A 15,374-nucleotide genomic window follows, 5' to 3' on the forward strand; every position below is an offset into this window, starting at 1 on the left:
TACAATAGCTAGATTTAGAGACAAGAACAAAGCCCACCACTTTCTCTTCACCACCTCATTTTCTCTTGCCCGCTGGGATGCGCGCGCACAACGAAACTCAACAGTGCGTGTTAAAAAGTGTCGCGGTTTAGACTGACGCCAGCAGAGAAGTTCTGTTCGCAGAAGAAGCGCGGTGTGCGATGTGTGTTATGTGCGATTCATTTGCAACCCGAACCTCTACTCATACAATTTATAACTGTTCAAAGTGAGACAGTTCACAAATTAAGGTCTGCCCTATAAATATAAGTATTCTATTTATATTTGGGAAGAAATAGAACTCTAAAGTCGTGAAGCGGCAACCGGCTCCGGGCCGCCATCTTTGATTTTCCCAAGCGGAACCTAGGCAAATGTATGCTACAGAAATGCAGTGAAAGATCGACTTTATCGTCCACTCCAGACCTTAAAGTAGGAAGATATGAACAGTTAAAATAACGATCAGGTAACCCATATCCAATAGATTAAAGGTTTCCATACATACATAACCAAAACATGATTACTAAGTCAACGAAAGTAGATTCGTAGAATCGCCCAAATCAACGAAAGTCGTTGGTGTTTTTGGTGTGAACTTCGTTTCACCGCCAACTGGAAATGACGTGTACGCAACTTTTGTGATGTAGCACTTCCTTATATGGCACGAAACGAATGTGGTTGGTTGAAAAAAGCCTGTACTAAATAAGCCTAATGTTATTTGAGGCACTATGACATACAATGTAACAAGAGGCACCATGACATACAATGTTATTAGAGGTACCATGACACACAATGTAATTACTGGTACCATGACATACAATGTAATTAGAGGCACCATGACATACAATGTTATTAGAGGCACCATGACATACAATGTTATTAGGGGTACCATGACATACAATGTAATTGGAGGCAACATGAGATACAATGTTATTAGAAGCACCATGACATACAATGTAATTGGAGGTACCATGACATACAATGTAACAAGAGGTACCATGACAAACAATGTAACAAGAGGTACCATGACATACAATGTAACAAGAGGTACCATGACATACAATGTAACAAGATGTACCATGACATACAATGTAACAAGATGTACCATGACAAACAATGTAACAAGATGTACCATGACAAACAATGTAACAAGAGGTACCATGACAAACAATGTAACAAGAGGTACCATGACATACAATGTAACAAGAGGTACCATGACAAACAATGTAACAAGAGGTACCATGACATACAATGTAACAAGAGGTACCATGACATACAATGTTAGTAGAGGCACCATAACATACAATGTAAGTACCGGTACCATGACATACAATGTAACAAGAGGTACCATGACAAATAATGTAACAAGAGGTACCATGACAAACAATGTAACAAGAGGTACCATGACATACAACGTAACAAGAGGTACCATGACATACAATGTAACAAGAGGCACCATGACATACAATGTAACAAGAGGTACCATGACAAACAATGTAACAAGAGGTACCATGACAAATAATGTAACAAGAGGTACAAATGACAAACTATGTAACAAGAGGTATCATGACAAACAATGTAACAAGAGGTACCATGACAAACAATGTAACAAGAGGTACCATGACAAACAATGTAACAAGAGGTACCATGTCAAACAATGTAACAAGAGGTACCATGACAAACAATGTAACAAGAGGTACAAATGACATACAATGTAACAAGAGGTACCATGACAAACAATGTAACAAGAGGCACCATGACATACAATGTAACAAGAGGTACCATGACAAACAATGTAACAGGTACCATGACATACAATGTAACAAGAGGTACCATGACAAACAATCTAACAAGAGGCACCATGACATACAACTTAACAAGAGGTACCATGACATACAACGTAACAAGAGGCACCATGACAAACAATGTAACAAGAGGCACCATGACATACAATGTAACAAGAGGTACCATGACATACAATGTAACAAGAGGTACCATGACATACAATGTTAGTAGAGGCACCATGACATACAATGTAATTACCGGTACCATGACATACAATGTAATTACTTGTACCATGACAAACAATGTAACAAGAGGTACCATGACAAACAATGTAACAAGAGGTACCATGACATACAACGTAACAAGAGGTACCATGACATACAATGTAACAAGAGGCACCATGACATACAATGTTATTAGAGGTACCATGACACACAATGTAATTACTGGTACCATGACATACAATGTAATTAGAGGCACCATGACATACAATGTAACAAGAGGTACCATGACAAACAATGTAACAAGAGGCACCATGACATACAACGTAACAAGAGGCACCATGACAAACAATGTAACAAGAGGCACCATGACATACAATGTAATTGGAGGTACCATGACATACAATGTAACAAGAGGTACCATGACATACAATATAACAAGAGGTACCATGACAAACAATCTAACAAGAGGTACAAATGACAATGTAACAAGATGTACCATGACAAACAATGTAACAAGAGGCACCATGACAAACAATGTAACAAGAGGCACCATGACAAACAATGTAACAAGAGGCACCATGACAAACAATGTAACAAGAGGTACCATGACATACAATGTAACAAGAGGTACAAATGACATACAACATTACAAGAGGTACCATGACATACAATGTAACAAGAGGTACCATGACAAACAATGTGACAAGAAGTACAAATGACAATGTAACAAGATGTACCATGACAAACAATGTAACAAGATGTACCATGACAAACAATGTAACAAGAGGTACCATGACAAATAATGTAACAAGAGGTACCATGACAAACAATGTAACAAGAGGTACCATGACAAACAATGTAACAAGAGGCACCATGACAAACAATGTAACAGGTACCATGACATACAATGTAACAAGAGGTACCATGACAAACAATCTAACAAGAGGCACCAGGACATACAACTTAACAAGAGGTACCATGACATACAACGTAAGAAGAGGCACCATGACAAACAATGTAACAAGAGGCACCATGACATACAATGTAACAAGAGGTACCATGACATACAATGTAACAAGAGGCACCATGACATACAATGTAACAAGAGGTACCATGACATACAATGTAACAAGAGGTACCATGACATACAATGTTAGTAGAGGCACCATGACATACAATGTAATTACCGGTACCATGACATACAATGTAATTACTTGTACCATGACAAACAATGTAACAAGAGGTACCATGACAAACAATGTAACAAGAGGCACCATGACAATCAATGTAACAAGAGGTACCATGACATACAATGTAACAAGAGGCACCATGACATACAATGTACCATGACAAACAATGTAACAAGAGGTGCAATGACATACAGAGGAGTCCGGGTACAACGAATCTCAAGGGAGATACATTTTAGTTCGTTATATCAGTAATTCGCTGTAGAGTTTTCAACCCTAAATGGCCTTGGGACAAGTTTTCCCACTCACCTTCAAATGATCGTCCCATCGATCTTTCCTTGGAGAGTACAATCTCTGCATGTTTTCAACAGCTTCATAATATAATCCATAGAGGCATAGTTCAAATGTTCACTTTACTGTCACAATTTTAGAAGTAAAATTTAAAAAGTCGTGTAAAAGCATGTACATGTACATTCTGATCAATCTCCGATTTCATGGTGTCCACCAGTTCTGGTGCATGTACTACCCTGGCCAAGTTTCCTCTCAAGACATCAAAGAGACCGCCCCATAGGTTAAACTCCCCATAGGTTAAACTCGGTCACTGACCTGGGTGCAGGAAGTGTTTCCTCTCTCATATGAAAGGGGAACCACCTCTCATAGCTAAAACTGGGTCAATGACCCCTGGGAAGAAGGTCAGTGTCTTCTTCTTCTTCTGCGTTCGTGGGTTGAAACTCCCTCGTACACTCGTGTTTTTTGCACGAGTGGAATTTTACGTGTATGACCGTTTTTTACCCCGCCATTTAGGCAGCCATACGCCGTTTTCGGAGGAAGCATGCTGGGTATTTTCGTGTTTCTATAACCCACCGAACTCTGACATGGATTACAGGATCTTTTTCGTGCGCACTTGGTCTTGTGCTTGCGTGTACACACGGGGGTGTTCGGACACTGAGGAGAGTCTGCACACAAAGTTGACTCTGAGAAATAAATCTCTCGCCGAACGTGGGGACGAACTCACGCTGACAGCGGCCAACTGGATACAAATCCAGCGCGCTACCGACTGAGCTACATCCCCGCCCGGTCAGTGTCTATAAACAAGGCCACCCAGCTATCACAATGGACCTGCCTTTGATCTCGCCTCACACGCAGATCGTTGTAGCCTTGTGACTTTTTAGAGCACAGTCATAGCTTAGCAGCTGATTGGAATAGTGAAAACACAGCGGCGGTGGCTGTTCCGTGCACCTCCCGCTGTTTGTTCAGAGTTCGCTCATCACGCGATGTGCACTTGTGTTTGTGTATTTTTGTGTATTTTTGTCTTTGGAGACAATTATTGACATCAGTTCGTTGTAGCCTTGTGACTTTTAGAGACAAAACGGCTCTGGGGCGATGAAAACGTGTTTGTTATAAGAGGGGTTCGTTATGCAAATGAGTTCAAAAGGTTCGTTGTAGCCGGAAAGTAACAAGTAAGAAATAGAAGGCTGTCTGCCGGGAAATCAATGGCAGTTCGTTAAAAGCGGGATTTCGTTATACCCAGGTTCGTTATAGCTGGACTCCACTGTACAATGTAACAAGAGGTACCATGACATACAATGTAATTACCGGTACCATGACATACAATGTAATTACTTGTACCATGACAAACAATGTAACAAGAGGCACCATGACAAACAATGTAACAAGAGGTACAATGACATACAATGTAACAAGAGGTACAATGACATACAGTGTAACAAGATGTACAATGACATACAATGTAATTACTTGTACCTTGAACCGGCACGGTTGGCCTAGTGGTAAGGCGTCCGCCCCGTGATCAGGAGGTCGTGGGTTCGAACCCCGGCCGGGTCATACCTAAGACTTTAAAATTGGCAATCTAGTAGCTGCTCCGCCTGGCATCTGGTATTATGGGGTTAGTGCTAGGACTGGTTGGTCCGGTGTCAGAATAATGTGACTGGGTGAGATATGAAACCTGTGCTGCGACTTCTATCTTGTGTGTGGCGCACGTTATATGTCAAAGCAGCACCGCCCTGATATGGCCCTTCGTGGTCGGCTGGGCGTTAAGCAAACAAACAAACAAACAAACTTGTACCATGACAAATAATGTAACAAGAGGTACAAATGACAAACTATGTAACAAGAGGTATCATGACAAACAATGTAACAAGATGTACCATGACATACAATGTAACAAGAGGCACCATGACATACAATATAACAAGAGGTACCATGACAAACAATCTAACAAGAGGTACCATGACATACAATGTAACAAGAGGTACAATGACAAACAATGTAACGAGAGGCACCATGACAAACAATGTAACGAGAGGCACCATGACAAACAATGTAACAAGAGGTACAATGACATACAATGTAACAAGAGGTACAATGACAAACAATGTAACAAGATGTACAATGACAAACAATGTAACGAGAGGTACCATGACAAACAATGTAACAAGAGGTACAATGACAAACAATGTAACGAGGCACCATGACAAACAATGTAACAAGATGTACCATGACAAACAATGTAACAAGATGTACCATGACAAACAATGTAACAAGAGGTACCATGACAAATAATGTAACGATGTACCATGACAAACAATGTAACAAGAGGTACAATGACATACAATGTAACAAGAGGTACAATGACATACAGTGTAACAAGATGTACAATGACAAATAATGTAACGAGAGGTACCATGACAAACAATGTAACAAGAGGTACAATGACAAACAATGTAACGAGAGGTACCATGACAAATAATGTAACGAGAGGTACCATGACAAACAAAGTAACAAGAGGTACAATGACAAACAATGTAACAAGAGGTACACTGACAAATAATGTTACAAGAGGTAGCATGACTTACATTGTGATGACTGACTGTTGACAGGCAAGAAAAACTGGAGCAGCTGGCAGCGCGGTTTGACCGCAAGGCGGGCATGCGAGAGACGTGGCTGAGTGAGAACCAGCGCCTGGTTTCCCAGGACAACTTCGGCGCCGACCTGGCTGCTGTGGAGGCGGCCACCAAGAAGCACGAAGCCATCGAGACCGACATTAACGCCTATGAGGAACGAGTGTCAGCTGTTGTCGCAGTCGCCTCAGAACTTGAGCAAGAAAACTACCATGACATTGACAGAATCAACGCCAGGTGAGAAAGTCGTCTGTTGTTGTCATTCACTTACCAGTCGTAACAGAAAGCAAACATTGATGAAGAGTGTGAAATGGTGTGTGATTGATGGCAAAGTGTGAAATGGTGTGTGATTGATGACAGAGTGTGAAATGGTGTATGATTAACGGCAGAGTGTGAACTGGTGTGTGATTGATGACAGTGTGAACTGGTGTGTGATTGATGACAGAGTGTGAAATGGTGTGTGATTGATGGCAAAGTGTGAACTGGGGTGTGATTGATGACAGTGTGAACTGGTGTGTGATTGATGGCAAAGTGTGAAATGGTGTATGATTAACGGCAGAGTGTGAACTGGTGTGTGATTGATGACAGTGTGAACTGGTGTGTGATTGATGACAGAGTGTGAAATGGTGTGTGATTGATGGCAAAGTGTGAACTGGTGTGTGATTGATGGCAAAGTGTGAAATGGTGTGTGATTGATGACAGAGTGTGAAATGGTGTGTGATTGATGGCAAAGTGTGAAATGGTGTGTGATTGATGACAGTGTGAACTGGTGTGTGATTGATGGCAAAGTGTGAAATGGTGTGTGATTGATGACAGAGTGTGAAATGGTGTGTGATTGATGACAGAGTGTGAAATGGTGTGTGATTGATGACAGAGTGTGAACTGGTGTGTGATTGATGACTTAGTGTGAAATGGTGTGTGATTGATGACTTAGTGTGAAATGGTGTGTGATTGATGGCAAAGTGTGAACTGGTGTGTGATTGATGAGAATGTGAAATGGTGTGTGATTGATGACAGTGTGAACTGGTGTGTGATTGATAGCAAAGTGTGAACTGGTGTGTGATTGATGACAAAGTGTGAAATGGTGTGTGATTGATAGCAAAGTGTGAACTGGTGTGTGATTGATGACAGAGTGTGAAATGGTGTTTGATTGATGACAGAGTGTGAACTGGTGTGTGATTGATGACAGAGTGTGAAATGGTGTTTGATTGATGACAGAGTGTGAACTGGTGTTTGATTGATGACAGAGTGTGAAATAGTGTGTGATTGATGACAAAGTGTAAAATGGTGTGTGATTGATGACAGTGTGAAATGGTGTGTGATGGAAAGCAAGGTGTGTCTTGGTGTGTGATTGAAAGCAAGGTGTGTCTTGGTGTGATTGAAAGCAAGGTGTGTCTTGGTGTGATTGAAAGCAAAGTGTGTCTTGGTGTGATTGAAAGCAAGGTGTGTCTTGGTGTATGATTGAAAGCAAGGTGTGTCTTGGTGTGTGATTGAAAGTAAACTATGAACTGGTGTGTGATTGATAAAAGAGTGTGTCTATGTGATAAAAAGCAAAGTGTGTCTTGGTGTGTGATTGAAAGCAAACTATGAACTGGTGTGTGATTGATAAAAGAGTGTGTACTGCTATGTGATGAAAAGCAAGGTGTGTCTTAGTGTGTGATTGAAAGCAAGGTGTGTCTTAGTTTTATTGAAAGCAAGGTGTGTCTTAGTGTGATTGAAAGCAAGGTGTGTCTTAGTGTGATTGAAAGCAAGGTGTGTCTTAGTGTGATTGAAAGCAAGGTGTGTCTTAGTATGATTGAAAGCAAGGTGTGTCTTAGTGTGATTGAAAGCAAGGTGTGTCTTGGTGTGTGATTGAAAGCAAGGTGTGTCTTAGTGTGATTGAAAGCAAGGTGTGTCTTGGTGTGTGATTGAAAGCAAGGTGTGTCTTGGTGTCGAATTGAAAGCAAGGTGTGTCTTGGTGTAATTGAAAGCAAGGTGTGTCTTAGTGTGATTGAAAGCAAGGTGTGTCTTAGTGTGATTGAAAGCAAGGTGTGTCTTAGTGTGATTGAAAGCAAGGTGTGTCTTAGTGTGATTGAAAGCAAGGTGTGTCTTAGTGTGATTAAAAGCAAAGTGTGTCTTGGTGTGTAATTGAAAGCAAGGTGTGTCTTAGTGTGTGATTAAAAGCAAGGTGTGTCTTGGTGTGTGATTGAAAGCTAGGTGTGTCTTGGTGTGTGATTGAAAGCTAGGTGTGTCTTGGTGTGTGATTGAAAGCAAAGTGTGTCTTAGTGTGATTGAAAGCAAGGTGTGTCTTAGTGTGATTGAAAGCAAGGTGTGTCTTGGTGTGTGATTGAAAGCAAAGTGTGTCTTGGTGTGTGATTAAAAGCAAGGTGTGTCTTGGTGTGTGATTAAAAGCAAGGTGTGTCTTGGTGTGTGATTGAAAGCAATGTGTGTCTTGGTGTGTGATTGAAAGCGAGGTGTGTCTTGGTGTGATTGAAAGCAAGGTGTGTCTTAGTGTGTGATTAAAAGCAGAGTGTGCCTTGGTGTGTGATTGAAAGCAAGGTGTGTCTTGGTGTGTGATTGAAAGCAAGGTGTGTCTTGGTGTGTGATTGAAAGCAAGGTGTGTCTTGGTGTGTGATTGAAAGCAGAGTGTGTCTTGGTGTGTGATTGAAAGCAAGGTGTGTCTTGGTGTGTGTTTGAAAGCAAGGTGTGTCTTGGTGTAATTGAAAGCAAGGTGTGTCTTAGTGTGTGATTGAAAGCAAGGTGTGTCTTAGTGTGATTGAAAGCAAGGTGTGTCTTAGTTAGTGTGATTAAAAGCAAAGTGTGTCTTTGTGTGATTGAAAGCAAAGTGTGTCTTAGTGTGATTGAAAGCAAGGTGTCTCTTGGTGTGTGATTGAAAGCAAGGTGTGTCTTAGTGTGTGATTGAAAGCAAGGTGTGTCTTGGTGTGTGATTGAAAGCAAGGTGTGTCTTAGTGTGTGATTGAAAGCAAGGTGTGTCTTGGTGTGTGATTGAAAGCAAGGTGTGTCTTGGTGTGTGATTGAAAGCAAGGTGTGTCTTGGTGTGTGATTGAAAGCAAGGTGTGTCTTAGTGTGATTGAAAGCAAGGTGTGTCTTGGTGTGTGGTTGAAAGCAAGGTGTGTCTTGGTGTGTGTCTTGGTGTGTGATTGAAAGCGAGGTGTGTCTTGGTGGGATTGAAAGCAAGGTGTGTCTTAGTGTGATTGAAAGCAAGGTGTGTGTTAGTGTGTGATTAAAAGCAAAGTGTGTCTTGGTGTGTGATTGAAAGCAAGGTGTGTCTTAGTGTGATTGAAAGCAAGGTGTGTCTTAGTGTGTGATGAAAAGCAAGGTGTGTCTTAGTGTGTGATTGAAAGCAAGGTGTGTCTTAGTGTGATTGAAAGCAAAGTGTGTCTTGGTGTGTGATTGAAAGCAAGGTGTGTCTTGGTGTGTGATTGAAAGCTAGGTGTGTCTTGGTGTGTGATTGAAAGCAAGTGTGATTGAAAGCAAGGTGTGTCTTGGTGTGTGATTGAAAGCAAAGTGTGTCTTGGTGTGATTGAAAGCAAGTTGTGTCTTAGTGTGTGATTGAAAGCAAGGTGTGTCTTGGTGTGTAATTGAAAGCAAGGTGTGTCTTGGTGTAATTGAAATCAAGGTGTGTCTTAGTGTGTGATTGAAAGCAAGGTGCGTCTTGGTGTGTGATTGAAAGCAAGGTGTGTCTTGGTGTGTAATTGAAAGCAAAGTGTGTCTTGGTGTGTGATTGAAAGCAAGGTGTGTCTTGGTGTGTGATTGAAAGCAAAGTGTGTCTTGGTGTGTGATTGAAAGCAAGGTGTGTCTTAGTGTGTAATTGAAAGCAAGGTGTGTCTTGGTGTGTGATTGAAAGCAAAGTGTGTCTTAGTGTAATTGAAAGCAAGGTGTGTCTTGGTGTGTGATTGAAAGCAAGGTGTGTCTTAGTGTGTGATTAAAAGCAAGGTGTGTCTTAGTGTGTGATTGAAAGCAAGGTGTGTCTTAGTGTGTGATTGAAAGCAAGGTATGTCTTAGTGTGATTGAAAGCAAGGTGTGTCTTGGTGTGTGTTTGAAAGCAAGGTGTGTCTTAGTGTGATTGAAAGCTAGGTGTGTCTTAGTGTGATTAAAAGCAAAGTGTGTCTTGGTGTGTAATTGAAAGCAAGGTGTGTCTTAGTATGATTGAAAGCTAGGTGTGTCTTAGTGTGATTGAAAGCAAGGTGTGTCTTAGTGTGTGATTAAAAGCAAAGTGTGTCTTGGTGTGTAATTGAAAGCAAGGTGTGTCTTGGTGTGTGCAGGAAGGACAATGTGCTGCGACTCTGGCAATACCTGCTGGAGCTGCTGAGGGCACGACGCATGCGTCTTGAGCTGACACACAACCTGCACAAGATCTTCCAGGAGATGCTCTACATCCTGGGCTGGATGGAAGAGATCAAGGTGACACACGCACCACACATACACACACACCACACCACACCACACCACACACGCACGCACGCATGCATGCACACACACACCATACACACACACCACACCACACCACACCACACCACACATACACATACACACACACACACACACACACACACACAGAGTGAGAAGGTGCTGCTGCTGTCGGAGGACTACTGCAAGCACCTGATGGAGTGAATGTATTTTGTGACGTGTGTACAAGTGTTGTGATGTGTACAAGTGATGTGATGTGTACCATTGTCAGAGGACTACGGCAAGCACCTGATGGGGTGGATGTATTTTGTGACATGTGTACAAGGGATGTGATGTGTATGTGATGTGTACAAGTGATTAGATGTTAAACACCAAATAAAGAAAAGAAAGATGTGTACTAGTGATGTGATGGTGTTCAAGTGATGTGATGTGTACAAGTGATGTGATGTGTACAAGTGATTAGATGTGTACTAGTGATGTGATGTGTACTAGTGATGTGATGGTGTACAAGTGATTAGATGTGTACTAGTGATTAGATGTGTACTGGTGATGTGATGGTGTACAAGTGATGTGATGTGTACAAGTGATGTGATGTGTACAAGTGATTAGATGTGTACTAGTGATGTGATGTGTACTAGTGATGTGATGGTGTACACGTGATTAGATGTGTACTAGTGATGTGATGTGTACACGTGATGTGTACAAGTGATTAGATGTGTACTAGTGATGTGATGTGTACTAGTGATGTGATGTGTACAAGTGATTAGATGTGTACTAGTGATGTGATGTGTCCTAGTGATGTGATGTGTACAAGTGATATGATGTGTACTAGTGATGTGATGTGTACAAGTGATGTGATGTGTACAAGTGACGTGATGGTTTAAGTGATGTGATGTGTACAAGTGATGTGTACCGTGTTACAGGCACGTCTGCTGTCAGAGGACTACGGCAAGCACCTGATGGGGGTGGAGGACCTGCTACAGAAACACTCCCTGCTGGAGGCTGACGTCCACGTGGTCGGGGAGAGAGTCAAGACCGTCAACACTCAGGCACAGAGATTCATTGAGGATGATTTCGCTGACGTGGGAGGTGGGTGCTCTTTCTCCAAACTAGGATTGTATCATCTCTTTGGCTTTCCATTCCCATGTGGTTGTGTGATAGCAACATATGTCACACGCTTTCCTTCTTTGCCACTACTAAAGCAAACGTGTGCAAGATTGTATGTTACACGCTTTAGGAGCATGGCAAGAACGGATTCAAACTCAAAATCGTCCCTCCAAAAGCCAAAAAATGCACACACGACTTTTATTTCTCCTGCTGTTATCGTTTCTTCTCTTTACAAATTCTTCAACGCTCAGAATACTGAAAACGGCATCCCAGATGACAGTACTGTTTCCATACGTGAATTTAGCTTCCCTTGGAAAGTGGCTCGCTCAGGAGGCCTGTTAGTCTGACACTATAAGGACAGAGTTCTGAACATAGATGACAAAGATTCCGGAATGAACAAACATTTCGCGGATGCAGACACAGAAAGACGTCATGAAGAATGCGATGCTTCAAAAGATACAGACTGTGACGATGACTGTGACGTCATTCACATATACCGAGACGTCATTCACAGTTGTTCGGTCACTTCCGTCAAAAAGTAGATCTCTCCACAATGGCTGCTCCTGTGTTTAGGTTTGTCAAGCTTGAGTACACAATACGTGTTTGTTCTCTCCTCTGTTGAAGCTGTGAGACATAAATGCTATTCCGACTTGGTCGTGTGACAGAGTTTTCTTCCACACTCGATTAGCTGATGTCTAACTCAGCCTGACGGCTTCGTTAGACAATCAACGTAATCTCTTGTGGAAGAAAACGTCACACGACCAAGTTGGAATAGCAGGTACTGTATCACTTTCCAGTCTGATGAGGTCATGTGATAGTATCATCTTTATCACTTTTCAGTCTGATGAGGTCATGTAATAGCAACGTCTTTATCACTTTTCAGTCTGATGAGGTCATGTGATAGCAACGTCTTTATCACTTTTCAGTCTGATGAGGTCATGTGATAGCAACGTCTTTATCACTTTTCAGTCTGATGTCATGTGATAGATACAAGATACAAGATGCAACGTCTTTGTCACGTTCCAGTCTGATGAGGACATGTGGTTCACATGTCTTTGACCCCAAGATTTTCAAGTATTATTATGAACATGAATCTGATTGTTGTTGTGTCAGGCTACAAGCCGTGCGACCCCGAGATCATCCAGCTATTATTATTATGATAATGATGATGATTGTTGTTATGTCAGGCTACAAGCCGTGCGACCCCGAGATCATCCAGGACCGCATGACGACGCTGAGCACAGCCTACGAGGAGCTGTGTGACCTGGCTGAGTCGCGACGCAAGCGGCTGGATGAGTCGCGCACACTGTGGCAGTTCTACTGGGACATGGCCGACGAGGAAGGCTGGATTCGCGAGAAGGAGCAACTCATGTCCTCTCCTGACCTGGGACATGACCTTACCAGCGTCAACCTTCTTCTCAGCAAGCACAAGGTACGTCAGTAAAACTGCTTTCAGGCCATAATAACCACTGTGTTGACTGCTTTCAGGCCATAGTAACCACTGTGTTGACTGCTTTCAGGCCATAGTTACCACTATATTGACTGCTTTCAGGCCATAGTAACCACTGTGTTGACTGCTTTCAGGCCATAGTTACCATTGTGTTGACTGCTTTCAGGACATAGTCACCACTATGTTGACTGCTTTCAGGCCAAAGTAACCACCGTGCTGACTGCTTTCAGGCCATAGTTACCACTATGTTGACTGCTTTTCAGGCCATAGTTACCACTATGTTGACTGCTTTCAGGCCATAGTAACCACTGTGTTGACTGCTTTCAGGCCATAGTTACCACTATGTTGACTGCTTTCAGGCCATAGTAATCATTATGTTGACTGCTTTCAGGTCATAGTAACCACTGTGTTGACTGCTTTAAGGCCATAGTTACCACTGTGTTGACTGCTTTCAGGCCATAGTTACCACTATGTTGACTGCTTTCAGGCCATGGAAGACGAGATGCAGGCACGCCATTCACACCTGCAGTCCGTGATCCAGGCCAGCCAGGACCTGATCGAGGCTGGCAATTTCGGTGCTGAGAAGATCCAGGAGAGGATCGACGAGATCAACCAGCAGTGGGAGAGTCTCATTGACCTGGCCACCTACCGCAAGAAACGACTCAATGAGGCCGTCGACTTTTACCAGGTCAGGCTTCATTCCTCAGCTGTCTCCTTCTTTAGTTTAATTGGTTAAATACACTAACACCACTACCTGGTTAAATATAATCATACCAGTTATAGTTTAGATACACCTCACCCATTTTGATTAAATAACATATTCTTACGTCAACTCACAAATATAGCAATTAACTTCAGTTTGATGCTAAGACATTGAAGTACTGACCCTGGTAACAGGGGGAGATAACTCCCAAACAAAAACAAACCCTTGTTGTCAAGGTAAAGGTAGTTACCTCCCCTCACCGGAAGCCCGCACATGCGCGGAATAGACTACCGGCAACCTCATTCCCTCTCTTCAACACGTTGTGATAGGACGTGTCTAGGACTGCTTAGGCGTTTCAGCCTCTGACTTTTTGTGGAAGGAAGGTCAGCTACCCTTGGTACTTCGTGACGGTCTTGCTACATGAGTTGGTCAGATTGTTCCTTTATTTTCTGCTTATTTTGTTAGCTGATCTTGTTGATGACAATTTTTCCACCCGTGTTAAAACGTGGTTGTTTACATTTTTTTCCAAGATGGCGGAAAAGGGCAGGTCCTCAGCTAAACAGGTTTCAGTGCCAGTATCTTCGCCGGGCAGTTCAGTTAAAACAAAGTCAAAAAGCAAAGCTAAGGAGCTTCCTCCTTGCATCAAACCTGCTGTAGTTAGCGTTTTTGACCCAGCTAGCAATGAATCTTTGCGAGTGGAGATTGACTCTGTACAAGCTCTTCCTCCTTGCGTCAAACCTGCTGTAGTTAGCGTTTTTGACCCAGCTAGCAATGAATGTTTGCGAGTGGAGATTGACTCTGTACAAGCTCTTCCTCCTTGCGTCAAACCTGCTGTAGTTAGCGTTTTTGACCCAGCTAGCAATGAATGTTTGCGAGTGGAGATTGACTCTGTACAAGCTCTTCCTCCTTGCGTCAAACCTGCTGTAGTTAGTGTTTTTGACCCAGCTAGCAATGAATCTTTGCGAGTGGAGATTGACTCTGTACAAGCTCTTCCTCCTTGCGTCAAACCTGCTGTAGTTAGCGTTTTTGACCCAGCTAGCAATGAATGGTTGCGAGTGGAGATTGACTCTGTACAAGCTCTTCCTCCTTGCGTCAAACCTGCTGTAGTTAGTGTTTTTGACCCAGCTAGCAATGAATGTTTGCGAGTGGAGATTGACTCTGTACATGCTCTTCTTCCTTGCGTCAAACCTGCTGTAGTTAGTGTTTTTGACCCAGCTAGCAATGAATGTTTGCGAGTGGAGATTGACTCTGTACAAGCTCTTCCTCCTTGCGTCAAACCTGCTGTAGTTAGCGTTTTTGACCCAGCTAGCAATGAATGGTTGCGAGTGGAGATTGACTCTGTACAAGCTCTTCCTCCTTGCGTCAAACCTGCTGTAGTTAGTGTTTTTGACCCAGCTAGCAATGAATGTTTGCGAGTGGAGATTGACTCTGTACATGCTCTTCTTCCTTGCGTCAAACCTGCTGTAGTTAGTGTTTTTGACCCAGCTAGCAATGAATGTTTGCGAGTGGAGATTGACTCTGTACATGCTCTTCCTCTTGTTCTCTCACCTGTCTCTGACGTTAAGGCGAAGGACTCCC

The 15,374-nt window shown here is 42.5% G+C and overlaps 1 protein-coding gene across 5 annotated transcripts in view; it reads left to right on the forward strand.

Moving 5' to 3' along the window:
* Nucleotides 1-15,374, forward strand: part of LOC138952069 (spectrin beta chain-like) — a 165,459-nt gene that overhangs the window by 30,052 nt on the left and 120,033 nt on the right. For all 5 annotated transcript variants that reach the window (XR_011451293.1, XM_070323641.1, XM_070323643.1 and 2 more), the window contains exons 10-14: nt 6,106-6,363; nt 10,392-10,530; nt 11,460-11,625; nt 12,831-13,075; nt 13,581-13,781. Coding sequence is in view for 4 of the 5 variants with exons in the window: in XM_070323641.1 (XP_070179742.1) it covers nt 6,106-6,363; nt 10,392-10,530; nt 11,460-11,625; nt 12,831-13,075; nt 13,581-13,781 (1,009 nt within the window). In the remaining variant the exon portion in view is untranslated. The remainder of the gene's footprint in view (nt 1-6,105; nt 6,364-10,391; nt 10,531-11,459; nt 11,626-12,830; nt 13,076-13,580; nt 13,782-15,374) is intronic.

The sequence above is a fragment of the Littorina saxatilis genome, linkage group LG17 (genome assembly GCF_037325665.1).
Source record: "Littorina saxatilis isolate snail1 linkage group LG17, US_GU_Lsax_2.0, whole genome shotgun sequence".
Classification (NCBI taxonomy): domain Eukaryota; kingdom Metazoa; phylum Mollusca; class Gastropoda; order Littorinimorpha; family Littorinidae; genus Littorina; species Littorina saxatilis.